Source organism: Serinus canaria, chromosome 20 (genome assembly GCF_022539315.1).
Source record: "Serinus canaria isolate serCan28SL12 chromosome 20, serCan2020, whole genome shotgun sequence".
NCBI lineage: Eukaryota > Metazoa > Chordata > Aves > Passeriformes > Fringillidae > Serinus > Serinus canaria.
Genome location: NC_066333.1, coordinates 3,023,931 through 3,045,811, shown reverse-complemented (window position 1 = coordinate 3,045,811; position 21,881 = coordinate 3,023,931). Strand labels below are relative to the sequence as shown.

At 52.1% G+C, this 21,881-nt stretch overlaps 2 protein-coding genes across 2 annotated transcripts in view; one reads left to right on the top strand and one right to left on the bottom strand.

Annotated features, from left to right (window-relative positions):
- The window catches only part of MYH7B (myosin heavy chain 7B), a 31,049-nt gene extending 18,382 nt beyond the window's left edge, over positions 1-12,667 (top strand). Inside the window, exons 22-42 of the mRNA XM_030230852.2 lie at positions 352-488; positions 892-1,147; positions 1,661-1,903; positions 2,279-2,455; positions 2,803-2,948; positions 3,486-3,576; positions 4,944-5,333; positions 6,317-6,443; positions 7,301-7,419; positions 7,609-7,805; positions 8,787-9,136; positions 9,626-9,750; positions 10,017-10,132; positions 10,248-10,440; positions 10,518-10,721; positions 10,828-10,953; positions 11,062-11,232; positions 11,513-11,617; positions 11,992-12,087; positions 12,238-12,375; positions 12,578-12,667. Of these exons, the coding sequence (XP_030086712.2) occupies positions 352-488; positions 892-1,147; positions 1,661-1,903; positions 2,279-2,455; positions 2,803-2,948; positions 3,486-3,576; positions 4,944-5,333; positions 6,317-6,443; positions 7,301-7,419; positions 7,609-7,805; positions 8,787-9,136; positions 9,626-9,750; positions 10,017-10,132; positions 10,248-10,440; positions 10,518-10,721; positions 10,828-10,953; positions 11,062-11,232; positions 11,513-11,617; positions 11,992-12,087; positions 12,238-12,375; positions 12,578-12,583 (3,513 nt within the window). The 3' untranslated portion in view covers positions 12,584-12,667. The remainder of the gene's footprint in view (positions 1-351; positions 489-891; positions 1,148-1,660; positions 1,904-2,278; positions 2,456-2,802; positions 2,949-3,485; positions 3,577-4,943; positions 5,334-6,316; positions 6,444-7,300; positions 7,420-7,608; positions 7,806-8,786; positions 9,137-9,625; positions 9,751-10,016; positions 10,133-10,247; positions 10,441-10,517; positions 10,722-10,827; positions 10,954-11,061; positions 11,233-11,512; positions 11,618-11,991; positions 12,088-12,237; positions 12,376-12,577) is intronic.
- Positions 12,668-13,013: 346 nt separating this feature from the next.
- Positions 13,014-21,881, bottom strand: part of TRPC4AP (transient receptor potential cation channel subfamily C member 4 associated protein) — a 36,381-nt gene continuing 27,513 nt past the window's right edge. Inside the window, exons 13-20 of the mRNA XM_030232826.2 lie at positions 21,283-21,384; positions 19,907-19,990; positions 19,517-19,607; positions 18,854-18,994; positions 17,612-17,720; positions 16,864-16,976; positions 16,451-16,657; positions 13,014-15,540 (exon numbers count right to left, since the gene is read on the bottom strand). Coding sequence (XP_030088686.2) covers positions 15,403-15,540; positions 16,451-16,657; positions 16,864-16,976; positions 17,612-17,720; positions 18,854-18,994; positions 19,517-19,607; positions 19,907-19,990; positions 21,283-21,384 — 985 coding nt within the window. The 3' untranslated portion in view covers positions 13,014-15,402. The remainder of the gene's footprint in view (positions 15,541-16,450; positions 16,658-16,863; positions 16,977-17,611; positions 17,721-18,853; positions 18,995-19,516; positions 19,608-19,906; positions 19,991-21,282; positions 21,385-21,881) is intronic.

Here is a 21,881-nt window from a genome sequence, read left to right as displayed (position 1 = left end):
GATCCTTGGCAGGGAGAAATTTCCCCTCCTGTTACTCTCCATGCCTGTCTGTGCCTGGCCACAGCCCTGCTGTAGCCCTGCACTCTGCAGGGTCTGTGTGGCCCTTGAAGGGACTCAGGAGGGCAGAGGAAGGTGCAGGGTGGGAAGAGAAAGAGCAGCTCTGAGCAGGTCACTGCTGCCTGACCTCGTCCCACCCAAACATCATCTTGTCCCTGCTGGGGAGCATGATGTGCTCAGGGCAGGTCTGGTTCCCCGTGCCATGTGTGGGGGCACCTCCATGTTTCCCTGGCAGGCTGTGTTACCCCTGAGCCCTCTGTCCTTCTGTTGGTGACTCCACTCTCTTGCCCACAGGTGTTTTTCAAGGCTGGTTTGCTGGGCTTGCTGGAGGAGATGCGAGATGAACGTCTGGCCAAGGTCCTGACAATGCTCCAGGCCAGGATCCGTGGGTACCTCATGCGTGTGGAGTATCAGAAGATCATCAGCAGGAGGTAGGTGGGGGGCAAAAGGCAGAACTTTGTGTCTCCTTGTCTCTTCTGCATGGGTCTGTGGGTTTGATCTGTGGGGTTTGCCTGTGTCTGGCAGTGATTGGTCCTGAGGGATGGAGACAAACCTGGAAGAGGTCTGGCATGGCCCTGGTAGGAAGGATCTAGGTGTGGGGAGCCTCTGGTTTGCACTGGAAGATTCAGAGGGAGGCAGAGTGAGGAGAGCTGAGATCCAGGCCACCCCACCCATCCCTGCAGGGCCAGTAGAGTGTGCAGACAGTGTCCCATTCATTCACCATTCTGCTGTTTGTCCAGCTGGTGGAGAATGGAGCCGTATCCAGGCCTCCAAAAGCCAGGATGGGACATGGGGAATGTCCACCCCTGAGGATGCTGTGCTTGTATTCCCCAGGGAAGCCCTCTACACCATCCAGTGGAACATCCGTGCCTTCAACGCTGTCAAGAACTGGTCCTGGATGAAGCTGTTCTTCAAGATCAAGCCTTTACTCAAGTCTGCTCAGACTGAGAAGGAGATGTCCAACCTGAAGGAAGAATTCCAGAAGCTGAAGGAGGCTCTGGAGAAGTCTGAGGCTAAGAGGAAGGAGCTGGAAGAGAAGCAAGTCTCCATGATCCAGGAGAAGAATGACCTGGCTCTCCAGCTGCAGGCAGTGAGTGCCTCACCCTGTTTCTGGGGGTGTTAGGACAGTGCAGGATCCATGGGTAGAAGAAGGAGCAGAATATTCTAGAACCCCCCTTCAGCCTCTTGCAGTTCTGAAGCTCCCTCATTGCCACAATCTGTCTGGAACATAACCTAGGACTGTGGTGGTACCTGATGTACCATCACATCCTGGGGCTGTCAAAGGAATTTTTGATCCCCTGGCTGTAGGAAGGGTGCTCTCCTCACAGGGGAGTGGGAGGGGATGGCAATGTTTGCTTGCCAAATTTTATGCTGATTTTCATCCCACCATGTCCTTCCTCTGGAAAGATTGAGCTGCTCTTTGGCCCTGGTTAGTGTGAGTGGTTGAACCTTGCTGACAGGCAGGGACTGGAGCTGTATTTTTTGTACACCTGAGCACCTCGGGCTTGCTCTGCCCCTTCCACAAGGAGAAGGCCAGGACAGCAGGGCTGAGAGCAGAGTCCTGGGGCAGAGGGTGAGCACTGCTCTCCTGTGCCTCTCCCAGGAGCAAGACAACCTGGCAGATGCAGAGGAGCGCTGTGACCTGCTCATCAAGTCCAAGATCCAGCTGGAGGCCAAGGTGAAGGAGCTGCTGGAGCGTGTGGAGGATGAGGAGGAGATGAGCTCGGAGCTCACTGCCAAGAAACGCAAGCTGGAGGATGAGTGTGCAGAGCTGAAGAAGGACATTGATGACCTGGAGATCACACTGGCCAAGGTGGAGAAGGAGAAACACGCCACGGAGAACAAGGTAACCAAGCTGCCTGCAGGGTCCAGCCTCAGTGCCTGTGGGGACCCCAGAGAAACATCTGGGATAAGGCTGCTGGTGTGGGGAAACTGGGGCAGGGCAGAGGGAAAAGGGGAGTGTGAGAGGGGAAAACCCTCTGTGTCCTGCCTCATTGCCCAGAGGGCTGTGGGCAAATGGTTCTGTGCTGTGGCAAGTGATCCGAGGCATGGAAAACCCACCTGGTGGGGCCAGCCTGGCCAAGGGACAGGGGCTGGCTACTGGTGGGGAGCAGAGCTGCTGTTGCCCGTGGATGGACTCCTGCCTTGCAAGGGTCAGGCTGCTGGAGTAACTTTGCACCTCCCTCTGAGATGCTCTCTACTTTTGTCCTTGCTGATGCAGGTTAAAAACCTGATTGAGGAGATGGCTGGTCTGGATGAGATCATTGCCAAGCTGACAAAGGAGAAGAAAGCCCTGCAGGAGGCCCATCAGCAGGCCCTGGATGACCTGCAGGCTGAGGAAGACAAGGTCAACACCCTGACCAAAGCCAAGGTCAAACTGGAACAGCAAGTGGATGATGTGAGTCACAGGCCAGTGAGAATAAAGCAAGAGAGGTTTGAGTCACATCTCCAGGAGAGCCCAAAGGCTGTCCGTGAGTGGGATCTGGAGTGTGGGATGTTACCAGAGCCCCCTTTAATATGGCCAGTTGATGAATAATCCCACTGACAAACTACCCCCAAAACAAGAGGTGGTGTAGAGCATCTCATGGAGAGCAGTCCTGGGCTGAGGAAGTGGGACTGGAGACCAGCTGGGAAACACCATTGACCCCTGGGGGATTGGTGAAGTTCCCACAGCAGTGGACATGGGTGAGGGTGGGGCTACAGAAGGTCCTTTCCCTCCCTACCCCACCTCCCTTGGTTCTCCAGCTGGAAAGCTCTCTTGAGCAAGAAAAGAAGGTCCGCATGGATCTGGAGAGAGCAAAGAGGAAGCTTGAAGGAGACCTGAAGCTGTCACAAGAGTCTGTAATGGATCTGGAGAATGACAAACAGCAGCTGGATGAGAAGCTCAAGAAGTGAGTGTGTGACACGTGCCTGGGCTCTGGGCTTGCTCTGCTCCCCTACATCCAGCAGATGTGTGGTCTCTGCAGGGGTGGCTGGGCTGTGGGCACTGCTGTGGGACCAGTTCAGGCACAGTGAGGGCTTGGTTTTCCTGGGCACTTTGCAGAGAGGCTGAGGAGCTTGTGATAGGCTCATAGACCAGGGCTCACAGACCTTCCTTTGTCCATGGGGCTGGAGAGGAGGGACCTGCCTGGCAGGATCCAACACACTGCTGGGCCTCAGCTGCAAGTACAGACTTCAGTCACGTCCCATTCTCACTGGGGAACTGGAGAACACCTTGGGACCTCAGAGAGAAACCCTCAGAGCCAGCCGTCTGCCAGTTTGGCTACTTGAACCCTTCCAGGAGCTGCTGCTTATCCCTGCAGTCCCTTTCCATTGTGGGTTTGTTCATCCTCTGCCCTGGGTGTAAGAGTGCAGGGATACTTCAGAGCCAGAAGGACATGTCAGGACAGTGTTTGTCTGATCAGAGGCTCTGTCTTCTGTCTGTGCAGGAAAGACTTTGAGATGAGTCAGCTGAACTCAAGGATTGAAGATGGGCAAGTGATGGAGGCCCAGCTGCAGAAGAAGATCAAGGAGGTCCAGGTATGGTGAGAAGAACTGTTCTTACATCCCGGGAGTCCAAAATTTCCATCAGATGTGATGTGTAGGGGAATCTGCATGAGCCAGTCCCTCTCTGAGCACAGGGGCATCTCCCTGGAAAGAGCTGGCATGGGTAGCAGGAGCCAAGCCCTCTGCCAAAATGTGGTGGGTTGAAAGTTAAAGAACAAGCTACTGAGGTGAACACTATCACCAGCCTGAGGAGCAGCTTCCAGGACGTAGTTCTCTGTCCGAAATAAAACCTTTAATCCAATAATGAAACTCTGAAAATCCGAATCTAGGTCACTGGGCTTCTTCCTATCAGAGACAGGTCCCCACAGTCATGAAAGTTCCCATGAAAAGAAGCTAATGCCAGCTGGGTCCTAAAGGCAGGGACAGAGCAGAGCAGGAGTGCCAAACATGCTACCAAGGAGCACCTGCCTCCCAAAACAGCCCAAGACTGGTGGCTTTTTGCCTCCCATCATGCTGCTCCACTGTGGAGAGCTGTAGAGGAATGTGGAGTGACAAAACTCTCCTTTGTCTCCTAAAAAAGGAAAAAAGCCCACAAGTTTCTCTCCACAATTGGGTAAAAAGCCACCTCATGGGGCCTGGGAGACTTCACCTCAAATTTAAGGATAGCTAATTGAACAGGAGCCAAAAAGTCTCACCTAAGCAATTTACTAGAAAAGGAAGAGAACAAAGAAACTAATCACTTTTGTGAGGTGTTTTACCAGGAGCAAGAACCTCTTGCACCTGGCTCGGTTTTTCTCTGTAAAGAGCTTTGTTATTTTGCCTTTTATTAAAACTTTTCTGTTTCCAACACTGCCACAGAACACATCCTGCTGATTTTATGCCTTCTAAGGTAGCTGAGCTATCTTGGGTGTAATATAAATCTCCAAGAGCTTACAAGATCTGGCTCGAGGAGACCACATATCAATGCTGGAGCTTCACCCAGTGTGGTGTTCACATGCCCTCTGAACAGAGAGAAGCTGTGAGACAAGCTGAGAAGAAGGAAAACACAGTTCTTATCTTGCTTGCTGTGCCTGTGTTGTGCTAAATGCAATATGGAGATTGTCTAGCCAGAGTGAGCATGTTTTGTTCCCTTGGCCTGTCAGGGCCAATGAGTGTGTATGTGTGGGACAGTCAGGAGAGAATCAGAGATGAGTGCAGTGCTGAGCAGCTGTGAGCAAGAGGGAGTGCATGGCAGATTCAGTTCAGATGAAATGTACATAGTATGGTATAATAAAGTAATTCATTAGTAATTCATTAGCCTTCTGATGATAGATGCATCATTCTCTCTGCCCTTCATTGGAGCCGCCATTGATTTACAATAGTCCAGAGCTTGGAGCACCTGCCCTTTTCTGTGTGTGCAGGCACGCGTGGAGGAGCTGGAGGAGGAGCTGGAGGCCGAGCGAGCCGCCAGGGCCAAGGTGGAGAAGCAGCGGGCGGAGGCGCAGCGGGAGCTGGAGGAGCTGAGCGAGCGGCTGGAGGAGGCAGGAGGCAGCACGGCCACGCAGCTGGAGCTCAGCAAGAAGAGGGAGGCCGAGTTCCTGAAGCTGCGGCGGGACCTGGAGGAGGCCACGCTGCAGCACGAGGCCACGGCGGCCGCGCTGCGGAAGAAGCACGCGGACAGCGCGGCCGAGCTGGGCGAGCGCATCGACGGCCTGCAGCGCGTCAAGCAGAAACTGGAGAAGGAGAAGAGCGAGATGAAGATGGAGATCGATGACCTCTCCTCCAACGTTGAGTACATCACCAAGAGCAAGGTGGGTGTCCTTGTGAAAAACGCCAGTCACGTGGTTTTAAAGTTTTACAAGTTTAATCGTAATAAAATGGTTATAAAAATAGCAATGTAATTAGAGTAATAAAAATTTTGGACAATTTGGATTAGGACAATACAAGACAATAGAAACAAAGAGTTCTGGACTGTTCTGGTACCTCTTTCTGGGCAAAATAAGCCCGAAAAAGGACCCACTTTGTTAACAGAGGATTAACCCTTAAAAGCAACAGCCTGTTGCATATTCATACACCTCATCCATGATGCATAAATTCCATTCAAACACAGGATTCTGTCTGGGCAGTGTCAGCTTCTGCCTCTGAATCCTAACTCGGTTGAGCAAGGCAGGAAGAAGTTCTTTTCTTCTGATAATGGGGCAATAAATTCTCTTTCTCTGAAACATTTAGGTGTCCTGTGGCTGCTATCTCAGTGCAAGTCCTCTTTTTAAAAAAGTATCTTACATAGCATAGTTTCTATTTTAACCTTATGTTATAAGCTAAAACTAGATTTAACACACTACTTAAGAAAATTAACACAGCATAACTTTCTAACATAACACATATAATATAAATTTTAATATTTGCAAAAAACCAGTCAAAATACACATTTTTCACAGTCCTGGTTCTCCACGGGGCTGGTTGATCTCTCCTATGGACATCAGTGCAACTGGGTGCAGTGTGAGCAGCACAGCCATGACCATAGGGTGGTGTCTCTTTGCCATGGCCAAGTCCCTCTTTGTCCCTGTATCACTGCAGGATGCTTTACTTGTCCTAGTCAAGTCTGGAGGCTCTGGGAAGACATTTCCTGTGAAGCTTGACTGCAGAGAGCCACTGTTAGCTTGGCAGTGGGCTCTGGCTCTGCTCTCTGCCTCGTGTGCCCTTAGGATCCTCCTGGCAGGGCAGGGCATCCCAGGGTGGGAGACAGTGCTGTGTGCAGAGCTGAGCTCAGCCAGGCTGTGCTTGGTGCCTGCAGGCCAACGCTGAGAAGCTGTGCCGCACCTACGAGGACCAGCTGAGCGAGGCCAAGGCCAGAGTGGACGAGCTGCAGCGGCAGCTGACGGACGTGAACGCCCAGCGGGGCCGGCTGCAGACCGAGAACGGTGCGTGGGCACAGAGCAGGGCACCCGGCTGCCTCAGGGTGCTCTGGCACTGGGTGTGAGTGGGGCTCGGCCAGGCGGGGGAGTGGGGCTCGGCCAGGAGAGGGAGTGGGGCTCGGCCAGGAGGGGGAGTGGGGCTCGGCCAGGAGAGGGAGTGGGGCTCGGCCAGGAGGGGGTGTGGGGCTCGGCCAGGAGGGGGAGTGGGGCTCGGCCAGGAGAGGGAGTGGGGCTGGGCCAGGAGAGGGAGTGGGGCTGGGCCAGGAGGGCGAGTGGGGCTCGGCCAGGAGGGGGAGTGGGGCTCGGCCAGGCGGGGGAGTGGGGCTCGGCCAGCGGGGAATGGGGCTCGGCCAGGGGGGAGTGGGGCTGGGCCAGCGGGGAGGGGGCTGGGCCAGGAGAGGAGTGGGGCTCGGCCAGGAGGGGGAATGGGGCTCGGCCAGGAGGGGGAGTGGGGCTCGGCCAGGAGGGGGAGTGGGGCTGGGCCAGGCGGGGGAGTGGGGCTCGGCCAGGCGGGGGAATGGGGCTCGGCCAGGAGAGGGAGTGGGGCTGGGCCAGGCGGGGGAGTGGGGCTCGGCCAGGCGGGCGAGGGGGGCTGGGCCAGGAGGGGGAGTGGGGCAGTGGGGCTGGGCCAGGAGGGGGAGTGGGGCTCGGCCAGGCAGGCTGTCCTCCTCCTCCTTGTCCCATGGAGTGTGCCTCAGGAGGGATTCCTCGCTGGCATCCTTTGCCTTTAACTGGTTGCACCTCTGCCCAGCTTGCCCCAGTGTGGGGACAGCTGGAGGCCACAGGCTCTGGGGGAGTGTGGGCTAGTTCAGATTGCAGCCCTACAGCCCTAAAATAGCTGTTTTGGCTGTGTTTGAACCCAGGGGAGCTTAGCCGGCTGCTGGAGGAGAAGGAGTCCTTCATCAACCAGCTGAGCCGTGGCAAGGTCTCCTTCACACAGAGCATTGAGGAACTCAAGAGGCAGCTGGAGGAAGAGACCAAGGTGAGGTTTCAGGGCATGGCTGCTCTCTGAGTGACACTGTGGCAGTGCCCCTTGGGCTGGGGAGGTGGGACATACCCTGCACACAGGGCAGCTCTTCACCTGGGAAGAACAGAAGTTCCCTGCTGCTGCTCCTGGTGCCATGGCCAGTGTCCTGGAGCCTGAAGCCAGCTGCTGCTCTCTCTTCCTCAGGGCAAGAATGCCTTGGCCCATGCCCTGCAAGCCTCCCGGCACGACTGTGACCTGCTGCGGGAGCAGTACGAGGAGGAGGTGGAGGCCAAGAGCGAGCTCCAGAGGAACTTGTCCAAAGCCAATGCTGAGGTGGCCCAGTGGAGAACCAAGTATGAGACTGATGCCATCCAGAGGACTGAGGAGCTGGAGGAAGCCAAGTAAGTCCCATGGCACAAGTTAGGTCCTCGTAGGTGGCAGCTTTCTGTTCAGCAGTGGGGCTCTCCCAGACCTGAGGTGACACAGCACTCTCCTGCCTATTGTAAAACTAGGGCACCCCCAATGAAGGAAGAGAAAATTATGCATTTGACTCTATGTCTTTAGAAAGTTAATTTATTACTTTATTATACTATATTATTCTGTATTACATTACATCACATCTAAACTGAATCTGCTGAGTATTCAAATCTATTTTACTGCACAGCATCTTGTGAGTGTCAGCTGTCACTCCCAACACACACACACACATGTGTGGTGTTAGTGAGGTCACCAGGATGAGGTGAGAGATGAGAATCTGACTCCATGTTCTCAGAAGGCTGATTTATTATTATATTATATTAGATTAGATTATAGAATGCTATACTGAAACTATACTAAAGAAAGAGAAAGGGTACATCAGAAGGCTTAACAAGAATGAATAATAAAAACTCATCACTCTCCAGAGCCTTGACACAGCTGGACCACAACTGGTCATTAAATTAAAACAATTCACATGTTTGGATAAACAATCTCCCGACCACATTCCAGAGGAGCAAAACATGGAGAAGCTGAGGCTTCTCATCTTCCCAAGAGAAGAAATCCTGGTGAAGGGATTTTTCAGAAAATATGACAGTGACACACATGGATTTAATTGGTCAGTGAATTAAAACACTTACACTAGAATCTAATTACTAATTCTCCTCAGGTAAACAATCTTTCACAATTCATTCTCCTTGTGAACAACACAGGCGGAGCAAATGAGATAAGAATTGTTTTTCTTCTCCCTGAGGTTCAGAGAATATGAATCTCAGAATTTCTTTGGGAAGTTGTGCCTTGCATTTCTCCGAGAGGAGAAATGTGGCGACCCCTCTCTGGGTCAGGGTCTGTTGGGGCTGGGTGGCAGCGGGGCAGGGAGCGCTCCATGACCCCGGTGCCACGGGCAGGAAGAAGCTGGCCACCCGGCTGCAGGAGGCAGAGGAGGCCATGGAGGCCGCCCATGCCAAGTGCTCCTCGCTGGAGAAGACCAAGCACCGCCTGCAGACCGAGATCGAGGACCTCTCGGTGGAGCTGGAGCGCGCCAACTCGGCCTGCGCCGCCCTGGACAAGAAGCAGCGCAACTTCGACAGGGTCCTGGCAGAGTGGAGGCAGAAGCACGAGGAGAGCCAGGTGGAGCTGGAGGCGTCGCAGAAGGAGTCACGCAGCCTGAGCACGGAGCTCTTCAAACTCAAGAACGCCTACGAGGAGTCCCTGGACAACCTGGAGACCCTTAGGAGGGAGAACAAGAACCTGCAGGGTAGGACTGGGCTCACGCACTCCCCTGGGGCTCTGCCCAGGCGCCTGCTCCTGCCTTGTCCTCAGACATGTGGGATTGGATTCCTTGTTGGCCAGGAGAGGTCTTGCTGCCCAGCCCATCCACTGCAGGGATGCAGCAGCCCTGCAGGGATGCCAGCGTGTGTCCTGCCCCCGTGCTGGGCACACTGTGGGAGGACTGGAAGGGACACTTGGCTCCTGTCCTCAGATGGCCCCTGTTCCCAAATGGCGCTGCCAAGTGCCATGATGCTGCCTTGGGCGTGTTGCTGTTGGAAAAACAGGTCTCCCCAGGTCCTTAATGTCTCTTCTATGCTCTCTCCCAGACTGCAGAAATGTCCCCAAGCACAGCCTTGGCTGCTCTTTGAGGGTCTGAGGGACACCAGCTGAGCCTGGGCTGTGGGATGGGGACATCACTTGCATAGTGCTGGTTCCACAAACTCCTTCCTGACCCAACTCCTTCTGTCCCTGGCAGAGGAAATTGCTGATTTGACTGACCAGATCAGTCTGGGAGGCAAAACCATCCATGAGCTGGAGAAGGTGAAGAAAGTGCTGGAAAACGAGAAGAGTGATATCCAGGCAGCTCTGGAGGAGGCTGAGGTGAGTCCTTGTTTCTTATATGTTCCTGCTGCCCCCAGGAGTCACTGGCCCACCCTGCAGCTCTGGTTGTATGGGGAGACAGTCCTGAGCCAGGCTGTGACCCCTGGGAATCCCATTCATTGGGGTCCCACACCTGCCAACATTGGTGTGGCTCCACCTGCTCTGCCCCCCATAGCAATGGGCTGGGGGACAAAGCCGGGGGTGGTGGGTGGCCAGGGGGAGCCCCCTTCCCAGGAACCACCTTCCCATGGCTGAGCTGTCTCTAGGGAGCCCTGGAGCACGAGGAGAGCAAGACCCTGCGCATCCAGCTGGAGCTGAACCAGATCAAGGCTGAGATGGACAGGAAGCTGGCAGAGAAGGACGAGGAGTTTGAGAACCTGAGGTGTGTGGGGTGAGGGGGCAGGCTGGGATGTGGCTGCAGGGGCAGAGCTGGCACTGTGACCTGGCAGGGCTGGGTGTCCCCAGGGGACGTGGCTGATGCGTGGCCTCTCCTGCAGGCGCAACCACCAGCGCGCCATGGACTCCATGCAGGCCTCGCTGGACGCAGAGGCCCGGGCCAAGAACGAGGCCGTGCGGCTGAGGAAGAAGATGGAGGGGGACCTGAACGAGATGGAGATCCAGCTGAACCACGCCAACCGCCAGGCTGCCGAGTTCCAGAAGCTGGGCCGCCAGCTCCAGGCCCAGATCAAGGTTGGGACAGACTCGGTGCCGTCCCTGCTGCCAGCCTGGCTCCTGGCTGTCCCCACTGAGCCCACGCTGCCCCACAGGACCTGCAGATCGAGCTGGATGACACCCAGCGCCACAACGATGACCTGAAGGAGCAGGTGGGTGCCCTGGAGCGCCGCAGCAACCTGCTGCTGGCAGAGGTGGAGGAGCTGCGGGCGGCGCTGGAGCAGGCCGAGAGGAGCAGGAAGCTGGCAGAGCAGGAGCTGCTGGAGACCACCGAGAGGGTCACCCTGCTCCACTCCCAGGTGAGGCACTGCCAAGTCCCGTGTCTGCACTGGTGGGAGAGCCAGGAGTCTGTTCAGCTGTGGTGAGTGACCAGTTCTGGTCACACTGAACCTGCTCTGTGTGCAGAACATGGGTCTGATCAACCAGAAGAAGAAGCTGGAGGCAGATGTCTCCCAGCTGAGCAGCGAGGTGGAGGATGCGGTGCAGGAGTGTCGCAACGCCGAGGAGAAGGCAAAGAAGGCCATCATGGATGTAAGAGAGTGGTGGGGACTGCTGTGTGGGTCTCACATCTCCACTGAGCCCTGGTCTGGCAGGGCTGCCTGGCCTTGAGGTGATGTTCCCCTGCTCCTGGCCTTGCAGGCTGCCATGATGGCAGAGGAGCTGAAGAAGGAGCAGGACACGAGCGCACACCTGGAGCGCATGAAGAAGAACATGGAGCAGACCATCAAGGACCTGCAGATGCGCCTGGACGAGGCAGAGCAGATTGCTCTCAAGGGGGGCAAGAAGCAGATCCAGAAGCTGGAGGCCAGGGTGAGACAGTTGGGGCAGATCCCTGGCTGTGTTCTTCAGGAGCCGACTCCTGGGGCTGCCCCAGTCCCTGTGGCACCAGACTCTGCCCCATCCCTCTGAGGACTGGTGGTGCCTCTGGGGGACCAGGGGACAGCTCCCAAGGCCATGGCAGGCTGGGCCCTGCTCAGGATGGCTTTAGCCTCCACTGTGACTTCTCTGATCTGGGAAAGTGGCTTGGCTTTTGCTGGGCTGGTGCTGGAGCATGGGAGCCAAGTGCTGAGCCAGTCTGTGCCCCCTGCAGGTGCGGGAGCTGGAGGGAGAGCTGGATGGGGAGCAGAAGAAGATGGCAGAGGCCCAGAAGGGCATTCGCAAGTATGAGCGCAGGATCAAGGAACTGAGCTACCAGGTACAGCAGCTCTGGACACAGATCCAGCCCTGGTCCAGCAGTACCTAGCACACCTCTCTTTTCTTGGCCTCGTTACCCCAGAACCCATCCACAAAGCCCAGCCCAGCCTGGGCTTCTGGGCTCTGTGTGGGCAATGACAACAGCTGCACAAGCTTCTCCCTGTCACAACATCCTCTCCCTGCTCTGGGTCCTTCTGCCCATTTCCCAGCACCTCCTGGGACACAAGGGGGGACTAAGGGACAGGTGCTGTGACACCGGGCTGGGTTGGTGGGGCAGGTTGGTGCTGTGTTTGTGACCTGGCACCAATGGGACTCTGATAAAGGTGGAGGTGAGGGGCTGCTGGGGTCTGGCTGAGGGCGCTGGGGCACTTGCAGGCTGAGGAAGACCGGAAGAACCTGGCTCGGATGCAGGACCTGATTGACAAGCTGCAGAGCAAGGTCAAGAGCTACAAGCGCCAGTTTGAGGAGGCAGTAAGTGCCCGTCACTGCCCTGGGACAGGGGACAGGGCTGTTCCTCCCTGGGACTGCCTCCACGGCTGCCAGGGGCTACGACAGCCATGTGGGGAGCTTGGAGCTGTCCCCTGTGTCCCATGCACCCTGTCCTCCTCTCTCCCTCCCCAGGAGCAGCAGGCCAACTCCAACCTGGTGAAGTACCGCAAGGTGCAGCACGAGCTGGACGATGCCGAGGAGCGCGCTGACATCGCCGAGAGCCAGGTCAACAAACTGCGTGCCCGCAGCAGGGACGTGGTCATCTCCAAGGTGGGCACCCCTGGGTGGGAGCGTGGGGAGCTGGGCACGGCTCCTGCCAGCCCTGGAGCCAGGGGAGTGACCACAGGCACAGTCACACCCTGCTGTGGCACTGCTGCCTCACCTCCCGCTGATGCTGGGGCTGAAGGGTGGCAGAGTGCTCCAAGCCTCTGTATCCCTCCTCTCACCAAAGCCCTTTGGGGATTTTTTCCAGCATTAGGAGCCTGGCTGCCCTGCCCTGCCCTGTCCCAGCTGCTGCTGTAGGTTGGAGCAAGTGGCTGCAACAGTCACTGTCAGCTTTGCACTGCATGAATAAATGTAGATCTGCCAGAACTGGCTCTGTTGTGTGGCACAGGGGAAGCAGGGCCTTGGCCTCTGCCCCTGGGGTCTTGGGGAGCATCCTCACAGGGAGACACAGGCAGGAGAGAAGCTCCGTTCTCTCTCCCAGCTCTATGGTCCTGGCTTGGGTTTTGAGCCCTCTCCTCATACCTCCCCACCAGAACACAGCTCTAACTGCAGGGGACCAGAGCTGAGGCACGAGGCACGACAGACCTCAGCCACTACTCCTGAGAAAATAAAGCCCCCTAATACAGCCCTGGAGGGGGTTATGGCTTTGGCAAAGGCACTGGAAAGAAAGACACCTCCACTCATTTCTTTAAAATAGATTTCTTTAATAGTTTCCATTTAATATGTTTATTTGCAGTTAGCAAATCGGCATTAATCAGGGCAGCACGAACCTCAGCACTCCACGAGGACAGTGCACACTTCCAGAGGTATTTGTTAGTGCCAGGGGTCCCACCTCCCTCCCAGCCCAGCCCAGAGCCCGTTGGCACCTCCATGGGTCTGGTCCCTCTCACCATGAGACTGTTGCGGCATCTGGCATGGACAGACATCCCACAGGCCCCATTTGGGATTTGCCTGTGACCCTCTGTGCACTGGGGCAGAGCCTTTTCCCTGGAGCCCAGCATGCTCCACCCCTGGAGGAACTGCCAGAGCTTTCTTCCCTGTGCCCTTCTCTGCCCAGCCAGCCCAAAAGCAAAGCCCAGCCTGTGCTCCCAGGCCTGGGAGGACCCCCAGAGGTGGTGTGGACTCAGCTTCCCCCAGGCCCATGGGCAAGGCCAGAGGCAGCTGGGCCCCAAACTGTCTTTAAAACACAGAAGAGAGCAAGACTGCAGGGTTACAGCAGCAATCAGTGGATGCACCAATTAACTACACTGTGGAAAAGGCATCCCTTAACTTAAAAGCCTTTTAATTTGAAGCATTTATTTTAAGTGTACATCTATTACAGTTAAGAAGAAGCAAAGATACACCAAAAACACTAATACCCAAGAACAAAAAAAAGTACAGATGAGAAAGAAATGAGCTGAGGGGAAGGAGGGGCAGGGTGGGAGTGACCTGGTGAGGAACAGAGGTGAAGCTGCCACAGCAAGAAGCTCCCCAGGCTACCCTCACCAGAGCAGGGTGCAGCTCCCAGGGAGGGACACCAGGATCCCCAGGAGCTCCTGCAAGGCTCCAGCTTTATGCACAAGCTCAGCAGGTCTGACCACCCTGGGAGCCCACAGCAGGATACTGAGGTGTGGGAGAAGAGAAAGGAGAAGGAGGATGCTCAGAGACAAGTCCTACTCCTGGGGCTGGAGCCTCCTTCACTCCTCCAGCCCCAGCACACGGAGCCTCAGGGTGGGTTTCATGCTGTGGGCAACGAGACAAAAGGCTGCAGCTCTGGGACATCCTCGCCCCTCTGGAGCCTGGACAGAGCCAAAGTCATCTTGTCAAATAAATTAGAAAATGTTAAAAAAATTCAGATGGTGTGTTTCAAAACTGATTTCTTTTAGCTGTGGCTGTAAGACATGTTTCTGACTTAAATGCAGTGGCTTAAGTGTAGTGTATCTCATTCCTGGGTATTGGAATGTGTTGGAGCAACATGGTGTTGGTGAGCAGGCAGGGCACATGCAGGTTTGGCAATCAAGACTGCCAAAACCCCATTCCCCCTTCCCAACATATCCTACAAAGTTACTTTCAACCAGGAGTGTTTATTCCCAGCATTTAACACATTCTGATTAAAACAGATCCAGGAAAAAATGGACATCTCCAGTAAATATTGCACTTTCAAGATTAATGTGTGTGTTGATATTAAGGGCTGTAAGCAGAGACTGACATAAGACTTCCAGGCATAGCAGGTTAACATCAAGAGCAATGGTCCTGAAAAGGATTTTAAAACCAGATTAGTTACCCAAGAAGGGACAAGCCGCAAGTTTAAAAAATTAGTACATTTTAATGCTAGTGCTCCATGAAAAAGCCAACCCCTGTTGCAATTCCACCACTGCTGAAATGTCTCTGTTCTCCAGCACTGGAAACGCCTCCGGATGGGAAGGATCTGCAGGAAGGACAGCAGGAGCAGAGGTTCTCTCCTAATGCACAGATAGATTTAGTACCAAATGATCCAAAAGGCGATGGTAAAGAGGTGACTGGAGCTGGGGCTCTCAGGAATTCAAAGCACACACACGCACACACACTCATGCTCTAACCAACCCCAAAGCCCTGATTCCAAAGCCCGGTGGAAGAGTTAACACCTGCAGGGAGTCCTCGTGGTGGCTTTGCACGTGGCTGGTGGTGGGGTCCTGCTCAGATGGGCTCCATGGACCTCACACTTGGAGGGCAATTGCTGTGCTTTTCCACTTGCTCGTCCTGGCAGCCCTGAGAGAGCCACACCTCAACCAGCACATACAGAGAAGAGAACCCTCACATCAGCAGAACCCCTTCTGCCAGCCCCACCGGACTGGAAGAGAGGAAAAAAAATAATACAGGCTGGTTTGTGCAGGTGATTATTTTTATCCCAGAACAACTGGAAGATACATCCCTGAATGTGTTGCCCAGAGAGCTGTCCGAGTCTCAGAGGTCAGAGCTGGGGGCCGGCAGGGGTGGGGGTGGGACGACGCTCCGCAGCTCCGAGCTGCACACACACACTACACAGCGTATCCCTGAAAATCCCCGGGCTGCGAGGGACCCTCCAAGCTGCCCATCAGAAGCTGGAGGTGGGAATTACTCCTCGGAGAAGTCTCTGTCAATGTCCATGTACGCCTCGTCGATGTAGCTGACTATGGCACAGGGGGACGTCCGGTCCGGACTGAGCAGTATCGAAACAGTCTCTTTCCAGTAGGTAAAACTAATACAGGAGCTCTGTGGGCACAGACAACAGGGGGGTCACTGGAGGCCACAGCAGGGAACACCTCCCCAAGCTGAAAATCACTTCCTGTTCAGCCTGAGCTGCCCAGCCCCACAGTGCAACCAACACTTTGGATTCCCCACTCTGCCCTCCCTCCCTGAGGCCCAGCAGAAGGGCTGGGTGTTGAACAACTACACCCTCTACACTCTCCAGATGCAGACAAGGACTCCCAGTGCCTCTGGCAGCTGCTAAGAGCAGCACAGGGTGACCCCAGCCTGCCTGGGCCAGTAGACCCATAATCCAAACTTCTCCTCTGCTGTCCAGTGCAAACACAAACTGGGACCCTGTGGTGCCAGAGATAAGCCAATGCTGGAATTAGCTCCTGTTCCTGAGAGCACAAAAACCAACACACTCCCTGCTCACACCCCTCCTGCACTATTCCCACCTAAAGAGAAAAAAAAAGCCAAAAGGCTTTTGGGCCAGCAGCCCAATACCAGACCACATGTCCCCCACATAACTGGATAGTTGGTTATTTCTACCCACCAGTGACCCAGGACAAACCAGCTCTGGCACAGAAGCCTGCAGGCTGCTCCCTTGGCTTCCAGCACCTACATCAGATATTCTCCCTACACTGTTTGCAAAACCAGGAAGAGGGAACAGTTTGGCTAAGGTGCTAACTACTCTGGGAACTGCATTCTGTCTTGCCTCTCCCTCCCTGGCCATCCTGCCAGTCCTGCCTCTCCACCCCACTCAGCACTAGCAAGTCTCACTTCTGTGTGCCAGAGCCAAGACTTCAGGCTCTGTTTCCAGGGAAGCCCAGCACCTGCCTTGCGGCAGAACTTCCTCCCTTCTTTCCCTTCCCAACCTCCCATTTTTGCCAGGGGACTGGCAGACAGGTGTTGCCATGCTAAGAGGGTCACATACATTTTCTAAGCAGGTGCTGTCTTTGTCCTTGTTGAGGTAATGCTGCTGCCAGAATCGCAGCAGACTGTGGAAGTTGTTCAGGATGAAGCCAGGGTATTTTTCTGTGTACTCCATCTGTTGCAAGGTGCGCAGATAAAAAGGGAGCTTTTCTTTCCTTCGGGCCAGCATTAGGATAACTAAACTTGTGTTCAAACAACTGACATTTTCCTGGAAGTAAAAATGACACAGCAAAAAACCTAAATGCCAAGATAGCTGTTGTATACATGTTCCTATAAAACAAGCCTGTGGAAAGCACACAGTGGAAGTGCTCCTGCACACAGCAAGGAGCTTCCTTTCCCTGGGTGCCCTCCAGGGAAAGGAGGCTCAGCCCTGCTCCCAGCAAAGCAAGTGCAAGGGCCCTGGCAGCTCTTTACCTGTGTAAGTGTCTGTACATGGATAATATTGATGAGACGGAAGAGGAAGGACATTCTCATGGACATCTGGGACATGTAGGACAAGAGGCGGCACTCGGACAGGACCTCTGCAACTGCAGGAAGAGGAGAAACACAATCACCAGGTGTTAGAGAAGCTTCTTTGAGCCAGGTCTGATAAGCTCTGGGAGGTCTATAACAAACCCAAGGTAGCTCAGCTACCTTTGGAAGCATAAAAATTAGCAGGATGGCTTCTGTTGCAGTGTTGGAAACAAAGAGGTTTAATAAAAGGCAAAATAACAAACAGAGAAAAACTGAGCTAGGTGCAGGAGATCTTTGCTCCTGGTAAAACACATTACAAAAGCCATTAGTTTTTTTGTTCACTTCTTTTTCTAGTCAATTGCCCAGGTGGGACTTCTTGGCTCCTGTCCAATTAGCTATCCTTAAGTTTGAGGTGAAGACCCCCAGGCCTATGAGGTGGCTTTTTCACCTTATTGAGAAGAGTAACTTCTAGGCTTATGTCTTTTCTGAGGGGACAAAGGAGAGTTTTGTCACTCTGTCAACAGGAGGCACACTCCTATATCCAGGTGCTGGAGGCTCAGACACACTGACCCAAGCACCAGGACAGTAAGAACTGGTGCTCAAAGTTTCCATGTGGCATTTCCTTGTCCAAAGTGTCAAAGCCCGGATTTAAATTAACCATTACCAGCACTGAACACCCCCCAGTCCCACCCCACTGCTTCCTGCTCACCTTTAGCATCAGACTGATTCTCAAAGCGGTCCAGGGACAGCGTGATGCAGCGAACCAGCATGTTTGAGTCCACCAGAGAGCTGTTGATCTGATTTAAAAATATCTGGAACTGAACAGAAACACTTTTTAGTGTTGAATTTCAAAGATTTAAATATATTTATACTCAGGGTCATTACCTTTTTGTTATCTCTAGCAAGGTAAGAGGAGACATTCCTCCCAGCCCTGCCTTGCCCCACCCAAGGCAACACTGGCACTGAGGGCTGACAAAGGGATCACTTAAAACCACTATGGAATGAAAAATACCATCCTGGTATCCCTAAAATCTCGTTTGAAGCTATGTCACTCCAATGAAAGTGAGATTTCATACACTAATTGCTTTGAAATGGGGAATTCCTGCAGCTCCATGTTTTCCTACACTGATTTTGTACAAGCAGACAGCACTAGGGAGGAATACAGTGAGGGAGTCACATAGAATGAGAGCTAAACCCAGTCAGAGATCAATAAACAGGAAGCACAGAGGAAATATAAAGACATTCTCTAGAATGTCTGAGTTCATTTACTAGAGAAAAACCCCCAGAATAAATACAGCTTTCTTTTAAATACATTTATACAACCATTTTCCAAGGTCTACCAGACCTAACAGCAGAGATAAAAATTACAGCAACAAAAGCAATAGTGTAAGGCCATTCAGAACCTGATATTAAATGTCCAAAGTGCTCAAGAGCATGCAGTCACTTTGTATAGAGCTGTTCATTGATGTGCAGCTCAATTTTATAGTTAATTACACAAGCCATGGCTTTTAAAAATGTCTCTAAGTTCAAATAATACCAAATATCTACTGTCTACTGTCTGTAGTATCAAGTATTTTAAGCATTATTCATGAAGGCATTCCCACTGCAAGCTCCAGTAAGAGATTTTTTGGAGCTGTCTCAATGTCCACAACTATTACTTAACCTCAAATCTGGCAACTGCACAGGAAATGTTCTGCTACCCTTGAGCCTGACCTTAGGCCTGCCTGATCATGGAACAGGGCAGTGTTTGCTGTGAGCTCAGCACTCTCTGTCTCAGGACAGCTGGAGCACTGCTGAGAACAGAGGGACTTTGGCAATTCACCCCTTCATGTTTATTGTGCCTCAAGCTCTGAAACCCCACCAAACCCAAATGAATCAGAGTTTTAGTGCTATGTATGGTTATAAAAGGGTGTAATTTGAGCCAAAGGGGGCAGATCTTACAAATATTTACCTTCTCATCTGTGTTGATGTATTTGTTGAACCTCTTGAATGCATCAATATTGAATTTCATCAGCTCTCCCAGAAGGTCAAAGTAACTCTGAAGCACATCCCGTGACTTGCACTCACTATCAACAATGCAGTAGAGAATATGCTGGCAGGGGAGAAAAACATGTTATTGCCCCAGCTTAGTCCAAGCCAGCAGCACAGCACAGACTGTGATTTAATCAGTATGGAAAGCATTTATCTGCAAATTCTTGGGTGACTGAATGCCACAACACCAACTAAAGACAACAATTCAGATGAGTCTCCTGTTAAAAGGAGCTCCCAGGGATGCAGGTTATACAAATGGTCACATCTGGCTGCCACAAGCAGAATTCACAGGTATTTTTTTAAGTGTTCCCAGTATTTGTCACAGTTACACAGGAATAAGGGACACTTTTTTTATTTATTATTATTGTTGCATCTACTGTGATTTCTCCAGTAAACTGTGATCCTGACTTATCTCCCTGAGTGTTTATTCCCCACCACTGCAAGGGGGCAGCTTGAGTGGCCTTCATTTCCCCACTGAGTTTTAAACCCAGCATAATATTTAACACTACATTTTTATCCACTTTTGGTTCACTGCAGATAAATCCTTCTTGACTGCTATGGAGGATGCCTGACCTAAACTTACCTCCAGGAGCCCTCTCTTGAGGAGGAACATCTGGTCTGCATAGGAGGTGGTGCCTCGCAGGAAACTTTCAACTGCCCTTGCTTGCCAAAACCTGAGAAAGAGAAGAAAGGAGGTGTTAGTTTTGGGGCAAGGGAAGTACTTGATCACAACTGCAATTTAAATCCAGTTTCCTGATCTATTTCATTCCACTCTAAAGCTAGAATCACACCTGTTGATCCTGCAGAAAATCACTGGCTGTGATTTCTTCACACCTGCACTGCCACCACAGCACAACAAAGCCAGACATTTCCACAGCCTATTCTCCAACATTCTCAGCTGCTCTAAGCTGGACAAAACCAAGGCTACACCCCAGGGGTCTCAAACAGCTCATAAGAGGCAAAGTGAACCCACCTGAAGGAGGATTCTGCTGGCTCCTTCTTCATGACCTGAAGCAGTCTGGTCAACAAACCTCTCTTCCCATCACAGACAAGGCTCCTGCAGCAGGTGAGAAATGACAGCTGAGTGGATGGGCTGGGCAAGCACTGAGCAGTATTGAAGTACACAGTACAAATACTGGGCTAGTTCTACCAGCAGAGGAGTTCTCATTGCCCTTGGTAAATATCTGCAATGCCTGCAACGCGACTTCCAAATAAGTCCAAAAGAAAAACTCTCTCTCCAAATGTTAATAATTTCAGAAATATCAATTCACACCCTGTGTGAATAAAAAAAAAAAAACACTACACTTGAGCTTAGGAATGAAAGAAATTCCTTTCCCCCCCCCTCAAAAAATGTAAAGGAAAATCTAAATTCCATGTAGGAGGCAGAGCAGAGCATGGAAAGCTGTGTGCTACATTAGGCTGTACATAGAGGCTGTACAACTGCAATTTTGCTTGTATTAAACAGCACTTTCAGTGGAGCATCCAGCTGCATTAAATTCATCCAGAAGTAATGCCTTGATCTCATGTATCAAGAAAAGCAACATGAAAACTAAATGCTAAGGGTGAAAAATAAGTTCTTCCCAATTAGACACAGTATTATGATAATAACTGTAATCTAGAAATCCTCTTAGAGATTCCCTTTTGCAGTGAGGTAAATCTGCTCTGTGCAGACCAAGTCCCTGCTGATACTCAGGGAGTACTCTGACAAAATAAATTCTGCAAACAACCTTCCATCTGCTGAGCTTTATACACCAGAATCATGTATTAAAGAGATTATTAGATCAAAACAGTCCATCTAACAGATACTCAAATGCAACAGAAGAGATTCTGTAAGTGGTTTAACATGTTAATCTAATTTAGCTTATTCTGGTTATTAGCTGCTCCTGAAATACTGAGTAGACACTTGGATGTGTTCGTGCAGCCTGGAAATGGACATTTATGTGTGCACACACTGCTCCTGAATGCCAGAACTAACATTTTACAGCAAGAGCAATTAAATGATTTGAATTTACTTTCCAGGTCTGTCTGCAATGCCCAACCTGAGGAAAGCCAGACAGGCAGACCCAGCATTTCACAGTGAAGTCTGAGCCATGAACTCAACCCCCCTTTTTTTAGGGATTTTAAAGTTGCTTTTGTTTTTAAAGCACCTCAATCTGAACACAAGCACACTTGAGATTTGCTAATGACCATCAACATCAGACAAGCCTGGACACCTCCCACTGAAAGGAGTCACTGAAATGAAAGTGTGGTGGACAGACAGAGGTCAAACAGAACAGCTGATGTCAAACTTACACTGGAAGTGCTTCCCCAACTCTTAAATTGTGACCAACACCCTCAGTCCCCTCTCACCTGTCAGTGTTGACCACTGCATCCACTTCAGGGATGTTGGCTTTATGGGAGATTGCACTCAGCTCATTCAGCTCCTGGCTGTTCAAAAGGAGATACTTGTTCCTAAAGCAAGACAGTGGGGGAAAAGCAGGATGAATCCAAGAGGCAAAAATGCAATTTCATGAAAAGCAGAGGCACAGGACTACAAGGGCTGCAGGACTGGGCAAGCTGCTTTCTCCTGGCTGCTCTTCACAGCATTCCCACTCTGCTCCCTGTACCAGGCCAGCTGCAGCTTGGGAAAACCTCCTCCAAAATTTACAAATGCCACTTCCAACACTGACCAGCTTTGAGATGATGGTTCTTTGCTGACTTGTTTGGGATCTTATGGTTTGTAAATAATTTCTTCAGGATAAGGATAATTTTGTTAAAAAAAATCTAAGCAACATTTTGCTGAATTTCAGACCAAAATTAGTATGAAATAGCTAACTTTTTCACAGCTTTGTGAAGTTTTATCCACCCTACAGTGATTGTTCTTTTTAAGTAATTAATCTCTCTGTAAGTAAGAAAGCAGAATTTGCAAAAAAAGACTCAGTCATCCTGGTATTTTATTATCTGAACAA